Below are 19319 nucleotides of genomic sequence, written 5' to 3'. Positions count from 1 at the left end.
TTTTAATTGAGCCATTCAAAGCTAACTTTATTTACTACACAAATAAAATTCTAATCAGATTGACCATTTTGGTGACCGTGGTGTTTCGCTGACTGTTTCAATTCTAAACAGCTCCTTTAAATATTTTCTCGTCACGTTAAAATGTCTTTCCTTAGATACCATGGGGCTTAAACAACACTCTTTATGACTTTTTCGGGTTCAGTAGCTAAATGGCAAAAAACGGAACTCTTATAGATTCGTCATGTCTGTCTGTCTGTCTGTCTGTCCGTCCGTATGTCACAGCTACTTTTCTCCGAAACTATAAGAGCTATACTATTGAAACTTGGTAAGTAGATGTAGTCTGTGAACCGCCTTAAGATTTTGATACAAAAATGGAAAAAATATTAAACATTTTAGGGGCCCCATGGATACAACTGAAACAAAAAAAAATTCATTTGGTTAGATGAATTTTTTTTTGTTTCCATATGCGTGTGGGGTATCCATAAATACCCCACACGCATAGGTTTATGCGTGTGGGGTATCTATAAATAGGTCTTTAAAAATCATATTGAGCTTTATAATAAAGTGGTAAAATGTGTGTCCCCCCCCCCTCCCCCTCTACCTTCTAAAGTATGATAAGTCTAAAAAAAATATATGATATAGGTACATAACTACAAAAACAACCAACGAAAATTGGTTCGAAGAAGATCTAGCTAGCAGTTTTTTATACGTCATAAATAGTAAACCTTAAGAGGGCGACTAACCTCAAAAATCAAACATCGTCCTTCTCTCCTCACACTCACGCCCATCTTTCATATGCCAGGTGAAAAAGAACGACGCGGATTCATCGCCAAATTAGTTTTTTCTGAATAACTCGATAAATATACAACATTTTAAAAATCCGCTAGGTTGATCTCTCAACGATAGAATTTTATACAATGTGTTAAAATGTTAACTTAGTTCAATGCACGGTTATGAACTAAGTTGATGTGAAAAATTCGTGAAAATTACATGCATCTTTGTGATTTTTTTCTATCGAGAAAATTTTAAGATATCGTATTTTGCTTAGATCGAATTCTCGGAAATATAATGTAGTATCTAATTTTAGAAAATGAAACGATTCGGGGCTTATTTTCAAATATAAAAATGAATTATAAAATCGACACTTTAGGGTTATTCGCCCCTTAATTTGACTTTCATCTTAAGTACTGACTATTTATACGGGCCTAAAATTCGTTCATCGCGCGCTATAAAAGGAATCCCCATATCAAATTTCATCTAAATTGTTTCCGCGGTTTGGGCGTAAGAGGGAACAGACAGACAAAATTAAAATCAAATTTATTCAGTGTTAATTATTCTTTACAAAAAAAATCTCAACGCCGGAACTATGGTGCCTACCGCCTGTTCGGGAATTAACGAAAGCGAGAAGAGCCGGCGTAAGAAACTCGCGACAGACAGACTAACCCACATTTATGCAGTTAGTATACTATTTTTACAGCAATTACGTGTAAGGAAGAGATAAAGAAGGAAGGAGAGATAAAGATAACGTGTTGGCTAAGCCATACAGGTTCTCATGAGTCATTCAACCGCAGTCCCGAAGCGAGGAGTCCCCTTCTCCCCAGGAGTGGCTCTATTCACGTGAATCGCGGAAAAATCACGTATCAGTAGACGTGACTTTTTTGACTTGTTATTGTTATTGCCTTTGCTACGGCATGGAATAAATCATGGCAAAACCTTCCCAATTTCCGTTCGATTTCGTCTCTCTCAAATCTGATATTTCGCACCGTGTAAGTATATTAAACAAAAGTCTTAAAAGACTGTCGATATTAAATTATATTTGAAAATTGATTGATACATAGATATAAAGCTAAAATGTTTTACTTCTTTGTCTTTTATCTTAAAATATTAATATTTAATTACCAACTTTCATTTATTATCTTTTCTATCAGAGAAATTAATTCAAAAGTAAATGGCGGGTCAAAGTAATTTGGTCGGGTTATGTAAAACAAAGTAATATTATATTTTATTAATCTATTAACTTCCAAGCGGTCGAATTCGACCGATAATAATAGAATAACAATAGATTTCCAAGCGATCGAGGGATGAACAAACAGAAAAATATTTAGGGTAAATGACTAGTAGATTGGATAGTACCAGACTACCAGTCATTGGACAAAGCACAATAAACCATAATAGGCTAGATGACAATTTTTTTTTCTTATTGGTAATTGAAAGACCCTTAAAAAATAGAAACATCGCTGAAAGAATGACTCTGATAGCTTAAAAATTCACCAAGATATGACAATTCAAACATCTCATAAAATAGACCTGCCCGAAATGCTCCATACAAAGTGCTACGAAAGACTGACGTCACTCTTTCGTAGTTTGTATGCATCGGGAGACAACTTTGTTCGATAGGTATATCAAATATTGCGTTTATGAAAGTGGTTTCATAACAAAAGTTGCTTTTAATTGCATAAGTTATCGATTGGTATACAAATATTAAGAAATTTAATTGAAAAAAAAATTGACTTGATTATCTAACTTTGAAGGCGCATAACAAAAAAAATAAAAATGCTATCGAGCTGTAATTTTGGGAACACTTATTTTTCACCGTGATTTCTTTATTTATTAACAAAATTCGCTAATCTTTGACCTTGTCATCATCCCTATTATTAATGTTGCTTTAAAAACTGCGTGATTTTAAAGTAAAAGAACGCCTGATTTTAAAGAAAAACAGGTAGTTTTTAAAGCATCCTTAATAAATATAGTGTTTTTGTGCTCTGTCCAATGACTAGTACTGTCCAATCACTAGTCATGTACACCCTACCACAACAACGCTGTTGAAATAAACTTCAGTTGAAAAACCACCGAAACCAGACAGAAATGCTGGCGTTAGTTTTGTTACTACATCGACTTTCCTATTCGAGAAATGCTCGGGTATTTGAATTATGAATAAGAATAATGTGATTATTTTGTCAAGTTGTTACGCCCGCCATATTTGATAAAGCTGGAGCCGCGGGTTTTGACGAGGGTCGGCGCAACTACTTTCGCCAATTTCATGTGTCATTTGTCACCTTCCTCTGAAGTTTAATGTTGCTAGCTGGGGTTCAGTGCTAGCAGAGTGAACAGAACTAACGAGTATGCCGACTCAGATCTCGAACATATGACGTAGTGTGTCATATCGGCTGGCGCGCGCCGTACTAATGCGTTATGCTGGATTTACACGGGTGACTATTCGGAGCGTGCGAAGTGGGTGGAGGGGATAAAGAAAGCGATTGCCGCGCTTGCCGTGGCAAAAATATGCAACCAAAAAGGTTATATGGGTTACGTTAATAGTCAAACAAACTAGTCAATCTTGTTTTGAAATTTTTAGAAATTGGTCTTTATGGTTTTTGTATCGTAGACTGCAAAAATAATAGCAAAAATAGGTAGTCAGTATACAAATTTAATGTTTTTCCTAAATCCACTAGAAAATTAGATCAGATAGCTGCTGTAAAAATGAAAAAGTATTTGATTTGATATAACCTAAAATTGCATTATCAGTCAAGTCAATTTTATTTAAGTTGCATTTTATAAAGATATTAATTGAGTACCTAACTATCGTTTTAGTGTTGATGAATGATGGACCACCATGTTCTCAAAAACCCGACGACAAAACTTGCAGTGATAGTTTCATAGAATACCTATTTTATTTAAATCCAAAGTATCAGTGTTTTTGTAAATATGTTTGCACTTGCCGCTCTGGTTATGCATTTTACACCAGCAACGACCGATCATTATTATTTGTTTCGCCGACGATACAGCTTCTTACACATCTTCGAAAGATATCGACATCGTGATAGGCCGCCTTCAGTTTTCCTTAGAACTGCTCCAAAATTTCTTTACCACATGGAAATTAAAACTCAATGAGAACAAGACTGAAGCCATACTTTTTACTCGGCAAAGAAAACTTCCCAAAAGGTTGTTGAAGATATCAGGTCACTCTATACCGTGGAGCTCGTCCGTAAAATATTTAGGTGTAACTTTGGACGCCAAGTTGAATTGATCCAAACACGTTAGCCAGCTTCGCATCAAAGGAGCACAAGCAATTGGCTCTCTTCATCCTATCTTGAATAGGAGAAGTTCGCTTAGCCCCCACACTAAACTAAGAATTTACTCAACATTAGTTCGACCCTGTATAACATATGCGTGCCCCTTTGGAGTAGCACTTCTAATACTAATTACCAACTATTGCAGACTATTCAAAATAAAGCCATTAAAATTGCATTCAATACGAAATTTCGTACCAATCTCAGTAACATTCACCTAGAATTAAAATTCCCTACATTACGAGAATATATCCTTAAACTTGCACATAAATTTTATCTAAAAAAAAATTAAAACAGATCGAATTCTCGGAAATATAATGTAGTATCTAATTTTAGAAAATGAAACATTTCGGGGCTTATTTTCAAGTAAAAAATGAATTATAAAATTATACGATACTTCAGGGTTAGTCGCCCCCTTAATTAATGTGAATGTGATAAAATTGATTTATTAAAATCGTAATTGAAACAGAAATGAATTTCACCCGATTTTTTTTTAATGAAATAAGGGGGCAAACGAGCAAACGTTAAGCCTGAATGTAAACCTGATGTTAAGCAACTTCCGTCGCCCATGGACACTCGCAGCATCAGAAGAGCTGCGGAATACGGAATAGGGTAATAGGGGAGGGTAGGGATGGGAAGGGAAGGGAATAGGGGAGGGTAGGGAAGGAAAAAGGGTAGGGGATTGGGCCTCCGGTAAACTCACTCACTCGGCGAAACACAGCGCAAGCGCTGTTTCACGCCGGTTTTCTGTGAGAACGTGGTATTTATCCGGTCGAGCCGGCCCATTCGTGCCGAAGCATGGCTCTCCCACGTATAAATTTTTTTGTTCTTCTACAGAATGTTTTTTTTTTAATATTTAATTTCTATCTACAAAGGCACGAATTAAAATCATCTATTTAAATAAAAATAAATTTTCAATGCGGTTTTGCTATAACACGTGACGGCTAAACCAAACCGGGTCATCTTGTTATAGAAAAAATATTCTTCTAATCTGAATGTTGCCGTAAAGCAAACTTTTTGTACCCTCAGATCCTTTTAATCAGTGAAATTATCAAGGAAAATGGTTCATTTTAAGGCTTAAAAATGGCTGTTCATACTACCCGTATAGCAACGGGTAAACGCTCTTGTAATTACTCAACATATCTTGTAAGGGTTTAATACCTCTCATATAATACTCGTCTCGCTAAAGACGTGTCTTTAGCTCAGCCAACATTACATGAAGTATACGCATTGAAATTCACGACAACAGCCAAGAAGAGTTATTTAGCTAGAATTTTTGGATTTACTTTGGTTGGATTGCCAGAATCTTTCTAGCTGATCGGTACGCTACATACGTTACATACGGTACACGGTATTTAAAAAAAAGATAAAATCGACTTCAAAATTGTACGTAATTGAGAATCAAAATGGCGTATCTCAAAAACTACTGCACCGATTTTGATGACACTTGCACTATTCCCTAAGTTGAACAATACCGAGTACAACAAAAAAAGAATTACTGAAATCAGACTTGTAGGTTCAGAGCTATGCAAACACGAACATAAAAAAAATACACAGATAAATACACTTCTGAAATTTGGCACATTTGCTCAGATGCTGGTATAGACTAACATAATATAATTATGAAAACTGGGCAATGCTGGGAATGTCATACAAAAACACATTTTTTCCTACGTTCGCTCTGTAACGATACGGAACCCTTCGTGGGCGAGTTCGAATCGCACTTTTCCTCCTAAGCTAACTTACGCCTTAACTGTGTAGTCTCGTGTATGCCTTGACGTATCTGGTAATCTTAAACTTTTTAATTAACATACATTGCTGTTAATGAGAGCAGCTATTGTTGTGAAAGGATGTTTTCATAATTAGTTTGCGTTTGTGCCGACTCACTTCCATTACTTGTATAAAGTCGGTCATAATATGTTCTCATCCTAATTTCATATTATCTTAACGAAAAGAAAGGCTGAGTTTCTTTACAATAAATCTATATATTAATACGTGAGCCAAAAACTTTGTAACCCTTTTAACGAAAAATGGGGAAACAAAGGTGAATGAAATTTTGCACAGTTATAGTTTATATGGTGAAGGAGTGCATCGAGCTAATATTATTTTGAAATTATGCTTTTATCATACATATTTTTAACAAATAAAACATTACACACACTACAACACACACACATGAGAAATGACAGATTTTTGAGTGACAAGCCTATGCATACGAATTATACTCTTTTATTTATGGTTGAAGTCTGTTGACAACAAGTTTACAAATTGAAAATGGATTATAGTTTTTTTTTATTGAATCTAAGATACTATTAGACAATGCTTACACGGCCAGTCTGAGATCAGCTAAGTCCCAGAGACAAGAGTTGAAAAAAAAAAGATGAAGTCAATATTTTTTACAAAATATAGGTAGTAGTCCTAATGTCGTTGAAACTAAGGTCGAATTTCGACCATCGGGCGATTTCTAGTTATTATTAACGTTAAAGTCGTAGCGCTAAAGACACTTTCATCACAATTAGTGCGTTGTTTGTTATATTCACGAAAAAACAACTGAAAATATTTTGATATAATTTTTCATAGCAGAAGTTTAGAATCTGGATTTATACGTTATTTTAAATTATTTTAATAAGGTACATCGGTGGAATACTTTAATGAGCCCTAAAAAAACAAAGAACTATATAATATATACTATACTCCCCACACCGGTTTCGGTGACGGTGGCCAGTTTCATTAAAACCAGGCCAGTTACGCAGAAGTAATTCTATAGTGGCCAAGTGTGTGCGTAGTACACAAGAGCTCTCTCTATTCCTTTCACTCTTATAACCCAGTGGTACGGAAGACCGACACGACTGGCGAGAGATCAGGCGCAGGACCGACTTTTTACATGCCCATCCGACGCATGGATCATCTCACTTGTCAGACAATCAGGTGATCAGCCTGCATTGTCCTAACCAAACTTGGAAATAACATGTTTCCAACGCGGGAATCGAACCCATGACCTCCGAGTCAAAAGCCACGCTCTTAACCACTGGACCACGGAGGCGATTAAATACTGAAATATAAAGGGTGTAACAAAAATAAGTGATAATAATTTAGGGTGTGTACGTGTTCCGTGTAGAGAATTCACTGTGAAAGTCTCAGCGCTGAAAGACCAAACTTTTTTTTCACTTTTGTATGGGAAAACTCGTGACGCTCAGGCCCTTGCCCATACAAAAGTGAAAAAATTTTTTCGTCTTTCAGCGCTGCTACTTTCACAGTGAACTCTCTACAAGGAACACGTACACACCCTAAAGTATTATCACTTATTTTTGTTACACACTGTATTTAATGAATAATGGACATGAATTAAGATCCTGTACATAACATCCAGGGGCGTATTGAGGTGGGGGCATCTCGATGAGTTATGTTTGGTGTCTCGCCGCCGCCGTTTGTTATTTGGTCGCGTTACGTGTAAAATTCAGATGATATTAAGACTAACATTAGTTTGCCATAATGGAACCAAATGACATAATCAGAGTAAACAGAACTAACTCGTAGGCCGACGCAGAATAAATCTCGAAATGTATACGTTTAACATCATATCTAATGCGGTATCAAATATCAGCATTATGAAACATGTTGAAAGTGACACTCGCGCCCAACTCGCGTACATTCGCCCGTTCGTTAATCGAGGTCCTCCTTAACTCTGTCTACTCCAGAAGGTTAATATACCGCTAGGTATATTAACTTATGGTCTACTCTGACATAATGCTCAGCCTATGTATTTCTTCGATACGTTTTTCGAATCGTTTATTGGTTGATAGAGGAATGGTAATCGTAGCCTTATCGAATATCAAGGATCTGACATTGATGCATGAAACCTGTTACAACTTTTAAAGGAATAATTTTACTTTAAAATTACGTAACCGGTAAAATAATATTACCTATTTACAGTGTAGTAGAATAAGTAGTAATCACTCTCCTCATTTTCTTTACAGAACTAAAAAAAGGCTTTTAATTAAATGCTCATCTGAGGACCGAAAGGTCATAACCCGGCTGATACGATAAGCCCGGCGGATTCAGACCTCTTTGCGTACGAATAAAGAAAATTGCGCTTTAGATTTTATAATTTTCTTTACAATTTAATCGCGGTACAAAATTTCTACGGGGATCGTACATTATCCTGCAAAAAAGTACCATATATAATTGTGGTCTATATCTGTGCCAAATTACATAAAAATTAGTTAAGTACTGAGATTTGTGGATTCAAACAAACAAACTACACATCAGCTTTATATAGATACTAACTGTCCCGGTAAACGTTTGTTTATCATATAAAGTATTTCGCCCGTATTATTTTATTGAAGTGACTAAATAAGTATGTCACGATGGCAACGTCCATCGCTATCCAGTCGCAAAAACAATGGTCAAATAATTGACTATTATTTATTCAACAAATGCACTTATCAATATAAAAAGTACCCAGCAGCCGATTCTCAGACCCACTGAATATGCATATAAAATTTGGTTAAAATCAGTAAAGCCGTTTCGGAGGAGTACGCTATCTAACATTGTGACAATTTTATATATTAGATTTTAAAGTATGTTTTCGGCGCAAAAAAGCCTTCTTATTTAAAATCGATTTGCTGGAAATTTTAGGGCCTGGCTATATCTTTCTATATGCGAGCTATCACTAGATGAATTAGCAGTCTAATCGCCGCACGATCTCTGCGTAATAGTCTCTCTTTGATCTCGTCCGCTAATCTATAGCTTTTGGTGCGATGAAAGGAAAATGTTTTTGTTGTTGCCACAGCCTAAGTCAGCGCACGTGTAGATGTGCTTTTATACGAGCCATTTCAAACTGAACTTTATATGCCATACAAGAAGATACATATTGAATTGACAGAGTACCGTTCGCGGTATCGGTCTGCCTATTACATTTTGAATGGCTCTTAATATAATTCGCAATACTAGTAATATTGCAATGTTAATTTAAATAAGCAGATGAACTTTACTTGAAGTACCGTGTAGTTTTGAGTCGACTTCGGCTATGTATTGAGTTTAGGTACTTTATGTATGTATGTACCCTCGTAGCCTCTACCTCATATTTTCTCAAATGAGGTGTCAATAGATTAGTAAGGATAGATAGATTTAGTTTTCGAAATGATGTATCTTTTAATTAGTTGTGTAATTTAGTATCTTGTAAACTTATCTTTAATACAAATGTAAAAAGTAAATAAATGCAAGCAATTGTCCCTTCTCCTTGAAGGGGGAACAAGAGGTCCCAGACAGGGGCCATTAAAAAAAAAAAAAAAAAAAAAACTTATCTTTACTACCTACGTATTTTGATTTGATGAATAAGCTGGCGAGATTTTCTCTTTTCTCGTCGGTTTTATCTTTTTAATTTAACCTATTTTTTTGTATAACATTAAATTTGTTTAATAATATGACGTTTCTTTGTTGCAGACTGGTTGACTGTGACATGGGCTCAGAGCGGGATGCACCTGCAGCCGGACGGCGCCGCAGACGACGACGCCGCTGTCAGGGGACGGTGAGTACCGGCTTAGCCAAGTGTTCCGGTTGCTCAATGCTCATGAATCATGATCCAGAGTGCTTATGCATACCATTAGTCGCATTTAAATACGTGAGTAGAATAATTAGATACTTAACATTTTATAAATTTAAGACTATTACTCATTTTTAGAATTCCGTACCCAAAGGGTAAAAACGAGACCCTATTACTAAGACTTCGTTTTCTGTCCGTCTGTCCGTCTGTCTGTCTGTCTGTCTGTCTCCATGCTGTAACTCAAGAATGGTAATAGCTAGGAGTTGAAATTTTCACAGATTATGTATATCTGTTGCTGCTATAACAACAAATACTAAAAACAAAATAAAATTAATATTTAAGGGGGACTCCCATATAATAAACGCGATTTTTTAGGGTTCCGTACCCAAAGGGTGAAAACGGGACCCTATTCATGAGACTTCGTTGTCTGTCCGTCTGTCTGTATTTTTTGTATGAGAACCCCCATTAAATATTAACTTTAGTAAGTTGTTATAGCTGCAACAGAAATACACAATCTGTGATTTCTAGCTATAGTGGTTCTTGAGATACAGACTATTGACAGACAGACGGACAGACATCGAAGTCTTAGTAATAGAGCTTTCCCTTTGAGCACGGAACCTAAAATCATACAAATTTTTGACAGGTACATAAGCGACTGTGGCGGTACCCACATTTCGTCTAACAATCCTACATCGCGCTATCGAAGTTTCGGAGAGCGGCAAGATATTATATTATACAACGTGTGAAATGACGTCATTGGGCTTCGGCCTGATCGAGCATGCTATCTCTCTCGGTCGGAAGATCTTCCTTTTCGGCCGCCACTAACATTGTTAAAATTGGTGACCCCGACAAGAACACGCATCTTTATGGACACTTAATCTAATAAACTTTAAAGCGAAACATAATTCGGAATAACAGCAAATAAGGAAATCACATTTAAATTACTTTATACGAGTTTGTACAAAGCGAAGTTCGTCAAAGTTAGATTTCCACGTTCGTCAAATGTTGTGTACAGTGTGTTTAGTCAAAATGCATTCGCCAGTTTTCATAGCAAAGTTAGTCTAAAATGTATGGGATTTGACATAATGAATCACTTACAGTGGGTGGCACCACAGGCGTTAAAGTTACAGTTAAGGTTTATTTTAGCAATACAACAATAACCACAGAACTTGATAAATGTCCAAGTTACATTTATTAAATGTTAGCGTTGAGAGTATAAAAAATGAATTATCCGTACAAATTGACAGGAAAAAAATAATTTGTTATGACAACACTATGACCCTTGTGACAAAAACATTAACGATATCCGACCAAAATTGAGCAGTTACGGTTGTCGTTAAATATGGCGTCATTTTAAACATTGTTAAAATTTGACAGTTGATTGGATATTTTGTTATAATTGAAGTGAGTTGATACAACCCACTCTGTGTCAAGGCGCTTGCGATCAGTTATGTCGATTCCCATAAATTTTTGTCATTTAACTTCGCTATCGACACTGCCGAATACATTTTGACTAAGCACTCAGTTATCGATACCGTCGTTTATCTTTTCGACATCAACTTACTCCTCTATTAATCCAAGTCAAATACATACCAGCTAACTACTCCCGAGACATTTGTCAAACGTTTACGTTTTTGCGCGACGATACGATTGTGGGGTATGTGTACACATACCCCACACGATTACGACACGATAGTTGGAAGTAAACAGGTTTTAAAAAGTGGTAATTTATCTAAATTATTTAGTTTGACTTTTGGAATATTCTATATATATAGTATTAAATATATTTCCGTTGTCTGGTACCTGTAACACAAGTCCTTTAGGTACTTAGCACGGGGCCAGACTGACGTGGCGTGAAGCGTCCATAGACATTAGATATTAGATTCTGGTAAAGAAGTAGTGATGGACTTTAGCGCCGCAATCGAGCATGGCGCTATCAAAATGTCCTAAGAATGAGATATTAAGGGCCTGTTTCATTACTTCCTGATAAGTGCCGGATAGGCTATCCATAACTTATCTAACAGATACTCCATACTCTGTCTGTCAAAAAAGTTGTGGATAGCCGATAGGCTATCCACACCTTTTTTACGGATACGGCACTTATCAGGAAGTGGTTAAACAGGCCCTTAATATTATAAGACAGCTGAAGTCGATAAAGTAGGATTCGGCCTGGCCGAGTATACAGCCTCACTCGGTCAAAAGATCTACTCTGACTTTATGGGATTAGCATATTATACTTAATCTAATCCCAAAAAATCAGAGAAGAGAATAAAAAGCCTCTCTTGTATATATAATAACACAAAATAATAATTAAAACTGGACTTCGAATCAGTCATAACATTACTTTATTGCTTAGTGTAACGTTATATTAAAATCGAAAGATTTGACTTTGTATCTTATCGTTTATAAATATATCTGTTTATATCTCACGATACGATATCAATTAGTCGTGTCGTGTGTCGCATGTCGTGTGTTAAGATGGGTCGTGGTGCGTTCGTCCGGAAACATCACGCAGCCGTTGGCGAACACACCGGGCGGTTTATTACCCCTCCCCCCCCTCTCCTCTCCCCGCACCGCGATCGAATCCATTTCTCTCTATTTTGTCTTTATCTCTATTTCGCGCGAAGTAAATATCAAGAAGGAATTATAAATTATTTATACCTCGTGTTATATTATTCATGAAATGGAAGCTCGTTTCTTTTAGATTTAGTGGTTTAGTTTTCGATGAAATTATTATTTTGTTTTTTGATAGCTTACTTGTTTCAAAGAGTTAGCTCCTTAATCCCCATAAGGCCCAATTGGGCCGCACTAAATGTCAAGCGCCATAAGGCCCAAGTGGGCCGCGCTCTTCATTCGATTATATTTCGTATTTCGCTGATTTAGAGACTACTTTTGTATGAAGAAGTTTGATTAGTTACGATCTATGATACATTTGCCACATTCTGAATGCAAAATAATATACAATCTGTGGTCGACGAATATTTTTCAGTCATTTGAAAATCGTGAATTTTTTCGTGTGTGTTCTGCAGTGTTGTGTAGTTTGTTTGAAATAATGGATTGATTTAACGAATGTAAGCTGTTTACTTAAGTTTATTTTAATCATTATTCATTAATCAAATATCAGACCACGGCTAGGGATATGTCATATTGCTATACTGTGCCACGGCCACAATAGACAATTCTGTCTACTCTGCCACGGCCGTGTATTTCAAGTTTCGTAGCAGTGCTACGTCGTAGCAGGCGTCTACGTATCTCGTAGCACACTCTACGCCACTCTGGTACGCGCGGTGGCAACAGCTGGTGCCTTTTACATAATATTAGCTTTTATAACGTTGCTTTTATAATATGAAGTAACTAAATATGTAAGTATGTCACCATGGCAACGACCATCGTGGTTAGCCCGTCGCACAAACAATGGTTGCCGTCAGTCTCGAGTTGTAATAATTTTCTATTATTTATTGAACAAATTCACTTATAAATATTAAAAGTACCCAGTAGCCGATTCTCAAACCTACTCAATATGCTCACAAAATTTCATGAGAGTCGGTCAAGCCGTTTCGGTGGAGTACGGGAACGAACATTGTGACACGAGAATTTTATATATAAGATGTACGACGCTCGCAACTCCGTTGTACCAAAACTCGTGTATCGCTCTAGAACCGTACATTTTTCCGGAACGAAAAGTATCCTTAGATGCCCTTTCCCGATACTTAAAGTATCTCCATGCCCAGCAAAATTGGTTCCGCGGTTTGAGCATGAAGAGGTAACAGACAGGCAGACAGACACGATTTCACATTTATAAAGCTTCTATATTAGTATGGAAGTATGGATATCTACACACAGACTAATTGATATTATGATAGCGAGCTGGTCTCTTCTCAAGCAGTAGATTTCGTCAATCCACCCAAAAGAAAGATGGTAGCAGATTGAATTAGTATCTTTTTTTAAATTATAAAAATACTCTTTTGTTTTATACCAAAAGCATGTAGAAAAGTTAAACAACAATTTTTCGTTCATGTCTGACGATATTTTTATTTCCGATAAATCAATATGATGTCGATGAACCGAGCGATTAATATTCCATTAGCGTGATGACCGACGCCGGCTATTAGCGGTAATAGGCCGCTGATGTATGGTATCTGTTTTGGTGTCCTGTTAGGGTCAATTCTACAGAAATAAAACTAAGCGGGTGGAGTACGCGTGTTTCAATCTTGCACAAGTGTGCAAGATTCGTTGAACGTTCATTCAGTCAGCGCGCACGTCTCGACTTGATTACACCGGAGTGGTTGTGCAAAAATGCCTTGTGCAGTGTCTAATTGCAAAAGCAGAAGTACGAAAGTGAATCGGTCAAAACGAGGTATTGCTTTCCACAGGTAAGTTATTTGTTGTAACTAAAAGCAAAGCAAAAATTGACACGAGCGATTTCTTAGCAACGCACGCGCGTCGCCGTTCTATCTTGATTTATTTCTGTGGTCAATTCAGGTCGCAGCGCGACGCGTATATACATTTCTAAATTCGTACTGAATTCACAGACTTCAATTGCGTGAGACGTCTTGCAAATCTATTGAATCCATATTTTAGAAATGCACCTACGCGTTGCGTTGCGGTCTGAATTGATCCTCAAACGAACGAATCAAAATGCCCCGTCCTATACTATAAAAAACGTGAAATGACGTTGAGTAGGACGCGGCATTTTCGATCATTTGAGTCTCATAACGGTTTCGTTGTAGGCCTCCTGTTTACATTGAATTGGCAGACTTGCAGCCCGTGGTGTTGGGCTGCCTTCTCCAATTTTGGGCATCACCTAGTCATGTCGAAATGAGAACTGACTTAGTTGATTTGTCCCTACTTCCTTAAAGTGCCTGATAGACGTACGAACTTAAAGTACGCGGGTTTTAAGTTCGCGAACTTAGTCGGCTCGCGTCGGTGACACACGAGAATCGCTTACACTGGATTACCATGCCCCCAGGCTCGCGGCCCGCGGCTCGTGGCTCTTTGCTGACACACATGCGATTAAAATCGTCGAGCCATAAGTCCGCATACTTACTCGCACGTCTGTCACCCCCTTAAAGTGTTATAAATGCGAAAGTGTTCCTGACTATCTGTCACCTCTTCAGGCTTTAACCTTTGGACCGATTTTGATAAAATTTGGCGCGCAGATACTTTGAGTCTCGAGAAAGGATATAGTAGTAGATAGTTTTTATGGCGGAAAAAATGAACGGTAAATGAAGTTCATTTATTTTAAAGATAAACCATAATGTACATACGAAAAATTTTGCATTTTAAATGGCCGCACATATTTTATTGTTATAATATTTAAGTAGGTATCTAATATATAAAATTCTCGTGTCACAGTATTTGTGCGCAAATTCCTCCAAATGGCTCGACCGATTTTAATGAATTTTTTATGTACTATCAGAGAACTTGATTCCAAATCGGGGACCTAAGTAGTTTGGTTGCGTTACGTCAAACCCAGCAATTAACATTGAATTGACATATTCGACATACTGAATCAACTTCCTCCATGGTACATTCATTAGGCCTGAGAATAGGTTTTATCTACTTTTTATATTGATACCATTTATATGGCAAAAAAATATTTGTCGAGTCAGCAAGTAGTATACCGACACCTGAGGGCTGAGACACTTAACTTACGACGACATGCGAATGTTGCGGTAGCTGTGATGGGATTACAATGTAATACGCAGCGCGATGTACTCGTACGTAGGCCACAAATTATAATCTAAATTGAATTCCAAAAGACAATTTACGACGCAAACATTCAATTCAACCGCGTTAAAATCGAATGAAGTAGACATTGATACATTGTTAAATTGGATGTTACTGTGTAAAAGTTCATGTAAAAGTCCTTATGATTGTATTAGGCATGTTCTTCAATTAAGGAAAGAGGAAGATATGCAGCAAATTAGTATATGAAAGCATTACATACTATATCTAGGAACTATTTAAATTTTGGGGCCTATTTATATTATTTTGAAGGCTTTGGAACTCTCTTATTTGCAGGGCAAAACCAGTCTAGTTAATGCTAGCTCTATATTCTACATTATCTTTAGATTCAGACTTCAAAACCATTTAACAACAACAAACCATAAAGTTAAGTTACCTAGCGGATTAGAGCAACAATCTCAAGCTGTCAAACGAAACCGAAATTGATTTACGTCTGTGTGTAAAAAATCGTTTACGTATACACTTACACAATCATATTTCTAAGAGATTAAATTGTCAACGTACCGATAAGTGCCGACTGGACGTCAAACAGATGAAAAAATTGGTTCTGCTGTCATGTATGTACACGTCTCTTTTTACCACGCAGTGTTACTGATAGTGACATCTCGCTTGCTCAGGCCTTTGTTTTACTATTCCGTTAGGCGTATTAACTTTATGCAACGAACACATCTAATAAATTGCATAAATTATCAAATTATAATCCTCGTATTCAAAGCAATGAGCCACCATGCGTAATGCAATAATATTATTGGTATGCCGTAAATTGAATAGCATAATACATCATAGAAACACGTTTGTTATTGAATTAGTGAGGACTAAGCTAGGTAATTAACTCTAATATATTAGTTACATGCTATTGAGGTTGAGTGCAGGTTAATTAAGGTACAGACAGCAAATATGCAGCTCTTGATTACAAGTTTAGACGGATGGATTTATGTTTGTTTAATTTTGTTTGTATTAATTTTTAGTCAGTACGAAAAATAACGACAAGTCACATGATATTAAACTGATATTTTTTATACACAGACCTACACACAGACCAATAACAATGATAACTTAAGTAGTTATAGTGGATGACGCTCACATATCCGTTGCGCCAAAAGTTCATCGCGCGAGAACCATACATTTTTCCGGGATAAAAAGTATCCTATGTCCTTTCCCGGGAGACAAAGTCAGCGGTTTGAGCGTTAAGAGCACACACTTTCGCATTTATACGTTTTCTCAGCTCATGCTGGCCTATCCCGGTCACATCCTGAAGCCTTCAGGGAGATGGTACATAGTAGTAATGGGAATTAATGCTATTTTCGATTAATTTCATTAACATGCTAATTTTTATATCTTAGCATGTTACGTGCTATTGCTTTGCTATTTGCTAAAAACGCAACATCCTGAATTCACGGTTCGCGTCGCACTGCTCGCGTCGAGTATTATTTCGCATCGAGTGAAAAATAGCAATTCATAATTCATTAACAGTTAGCGCCGCGGTGCCAAACATCGCGGGCTTGAATTATTTTTCATGATCGCTGACTAATTGCTGCGCACGATAATTTTAGCAATCGTATTTTTTAGCAAGTAATATTAATTTAATGATTGCTAATGGGCAATTAACAATTAATTATTATTGCTAATGCTATTTTTACCAACACTAGTACATGGGCATTTAAAATATTGTAGTATATTTATAAGTAGTATAACAGTGTAGTATACAACATGGATTCATTGTGATACTTGCAGCCGTTGCCAAGTAAATACATAATGTTACCGTTAGAATGTAGAATACGTTAAGGTACACATTACCTAGATAACCTGCAGATTTCCTGATGTCATCCATTAAAGTGCGAAAATTTTAAATAAAAAAAGCTTATATTTGCACTTTACCGGGTTAATTTGCATTCTCTTTTATCGTAAAAGTTCTAAAACATTGACTTAAGCTTGTCAAACTAAGACTGTTGTTGTTTTGATTGTTTTTTTTCTAGATGATACGATCTGTTATATTTTGTTAGTGGAGTTACATTTTACTTAAATTTTAGGCTGGTTTTATCGCTGCGTTTCGGCAGCGCCGTTGGAGCGGCCTTAATAATTTATTCCTTTGTCCTTAAATTTATTTTAAATAATTCTCAACAACGAAATAACATGTTTCATTCAAACAAGAACCTGTTTTATGAAATTTAATGAGAATAGAATAAACTTTTTGCACTTTAACTGACTCACCCAGATAACCTGCAGAATACCTTGTAATCTGCAGTCTAACTGGTTTACGCACATTAACGGTAACATATACATTTCGGTTGCTGTCCGTACGTCAGTCGTAGTCGATGCTTGCGCGGACAAAGCCCCGGTAATTGTCTGCGTTGAATGGTCGTTACCGCATACACGTACCAGGATATTACTATCGATTGTTTACCTCACCGCATTATCAATAATATAAAGAATATTAATATTAATCATAAAGTATGTATTTTATGAAGTTCTCTATATTATGCCTTTGATAATATTTACTTGATCGTAGGTGGTCTTTTATTGTTTAGTGTAAACATTTTATACAAAGCAAATGTAATAGTCGGCTCGTGAGGGATATGAACCCCCGACCGTCTCATGAATTTGACTTAATTAATGAGGTGCTCTAACCGCTGAGCTACCGAATATCAAATTCGTATTTCATTCGAACTGAAAATTAGTAATCACTTTATGATTTTAAGATAGTTTTGATAAAAGGAGCTAAAACAGATAAAGTGCAAGACAGCCAATTAATAATTATTTGACAAATTAATATAAAAAATGAGGTACTTGCGGCTACTTTTGACAAGGCAACCCATTCCACCTACCCCATTAATCCATTCTATACGTTCTAAAGATTATTTTAAAATATATTTGATCGAAAAAAACGATTCATGCAGGATTTTACGGTACGTCGGATCCAATACTGTCTGTCAAAGTCTGTCAAAAGTGGCATTTTAATTGAATTTTTGTCGGTCGCGATTGGCCGCGGTATAGATTGGAACGGCACCTTTAAATTATGTCCACAGTTTGTCTATACTTTCGCATTTCTACTGGTGGCCGTGCTAGGGCTACAGGAGATACAAATTACTATTGTTTACATTCGAGTTCATTAGATCGACACAGACGGATCGTCTCGTTTTATTAGGTGTTGAAATTCCTCACTCGATAGACAATTATTGTCGTTACTTGCTTCATTAGAATTAGAGGCACGTTCCCAACTTACTTCGTCGGCTGAATTACGTGGTAATGCTGTCTTAATATTTGCTACGAACTTGAAATACATAAGTTGTCTGTGTTATTATAAGTTTATTGGCTTTACTTTGTTTAGAGGTGATGATTTCAAACAATTTCGTCCTTTTGAGTAATAAATCTTTAACAATCACCTTTTGAAGATCTCTGTTAAAAGGTTTGAAGCGCCTGTGAGAAACATAAACAGCAGGGCAGGTATTTTCACTGCACGGTAGACAGAGAGGGCACTTCCTTTCATAAGCTTATCCCATAAGGCCCTCTTCTATTCAATAGATCGATTACGTAGCGTCACATAGTAAGTTTTTAATTTTTTTTACAAATTATTGTATCGTCATTGGCTCTTTATACGTGTGCAAAGTTTCGAACTAATTAGACTATTGGAGATGGGTAATAATCGTGCTCAAAGATTCCGTTACATACATACAGCCCAAACTAATAAAAGCGTGTTAAAAACCTAATTTCTCCTCTCAGGTACGGCCGCGCGGGCAGCCTGGCCGTGACGCCGGGCGAGAAGATTCTGGAGCTGCTGCGTCCGAGCGGCGACGCGCCACGCCGACACTCCACCGCCGCGTGCGCGCCCCCCGCCCGCACCTTCGTCTACTGCCCCTCCGACGCCCTGCCCTACTGCCCGCCGTCGAGATACGCGCCGCCGAGACAGCAAGTTAAGGTAACGTGTTGTAGTGGTATTAAAATTTAAATCATCGAAA

General features: G+C 36.9%; 1 protein-coding gene across 1 annotated transcript in view; it reads left to right on the top strand.

Moving 5' to 3' along the window:
• Positions 1–19319, top strand: part of LOC121730288 (atrial natriuretic peptide-converting enzyme) — a 109939-nt gene that overhangs the window by 28926 nt on the left and 61694 nt on the right. Inside the window, exons 3-4 of the mRNA XM_042119267.1 lie at positions 9516–9600; positions 19084–19279. Of these exons, the coding sequence (XP_041975201.1) occupies positions 9516–9600; positions 19084–19279 (281 nt within the window). The remainder of the gene's footprint in view (positions 1–9515; positions 9601–19083; positions 19280–19319) is intronic.

The sequence above is a fragment of the Aricia agestis genome, chromosome 9, assembly GCF_905147365.1.
Source record: "Aricia agestis chromosome 9, ilAriAges1.1, whole genome shotgun sequence".
Lineage (NCBI taxonomy): Eukaryota > Metazoa > Arthropoda > Insecta > Lepidoptera > Lycaenidae > Aricia > Aricia agestis.
Note: the sequence above shows the minus strand (reverse complement) of the source record. Positions and strands in the feature narration are given on the sequence as shown.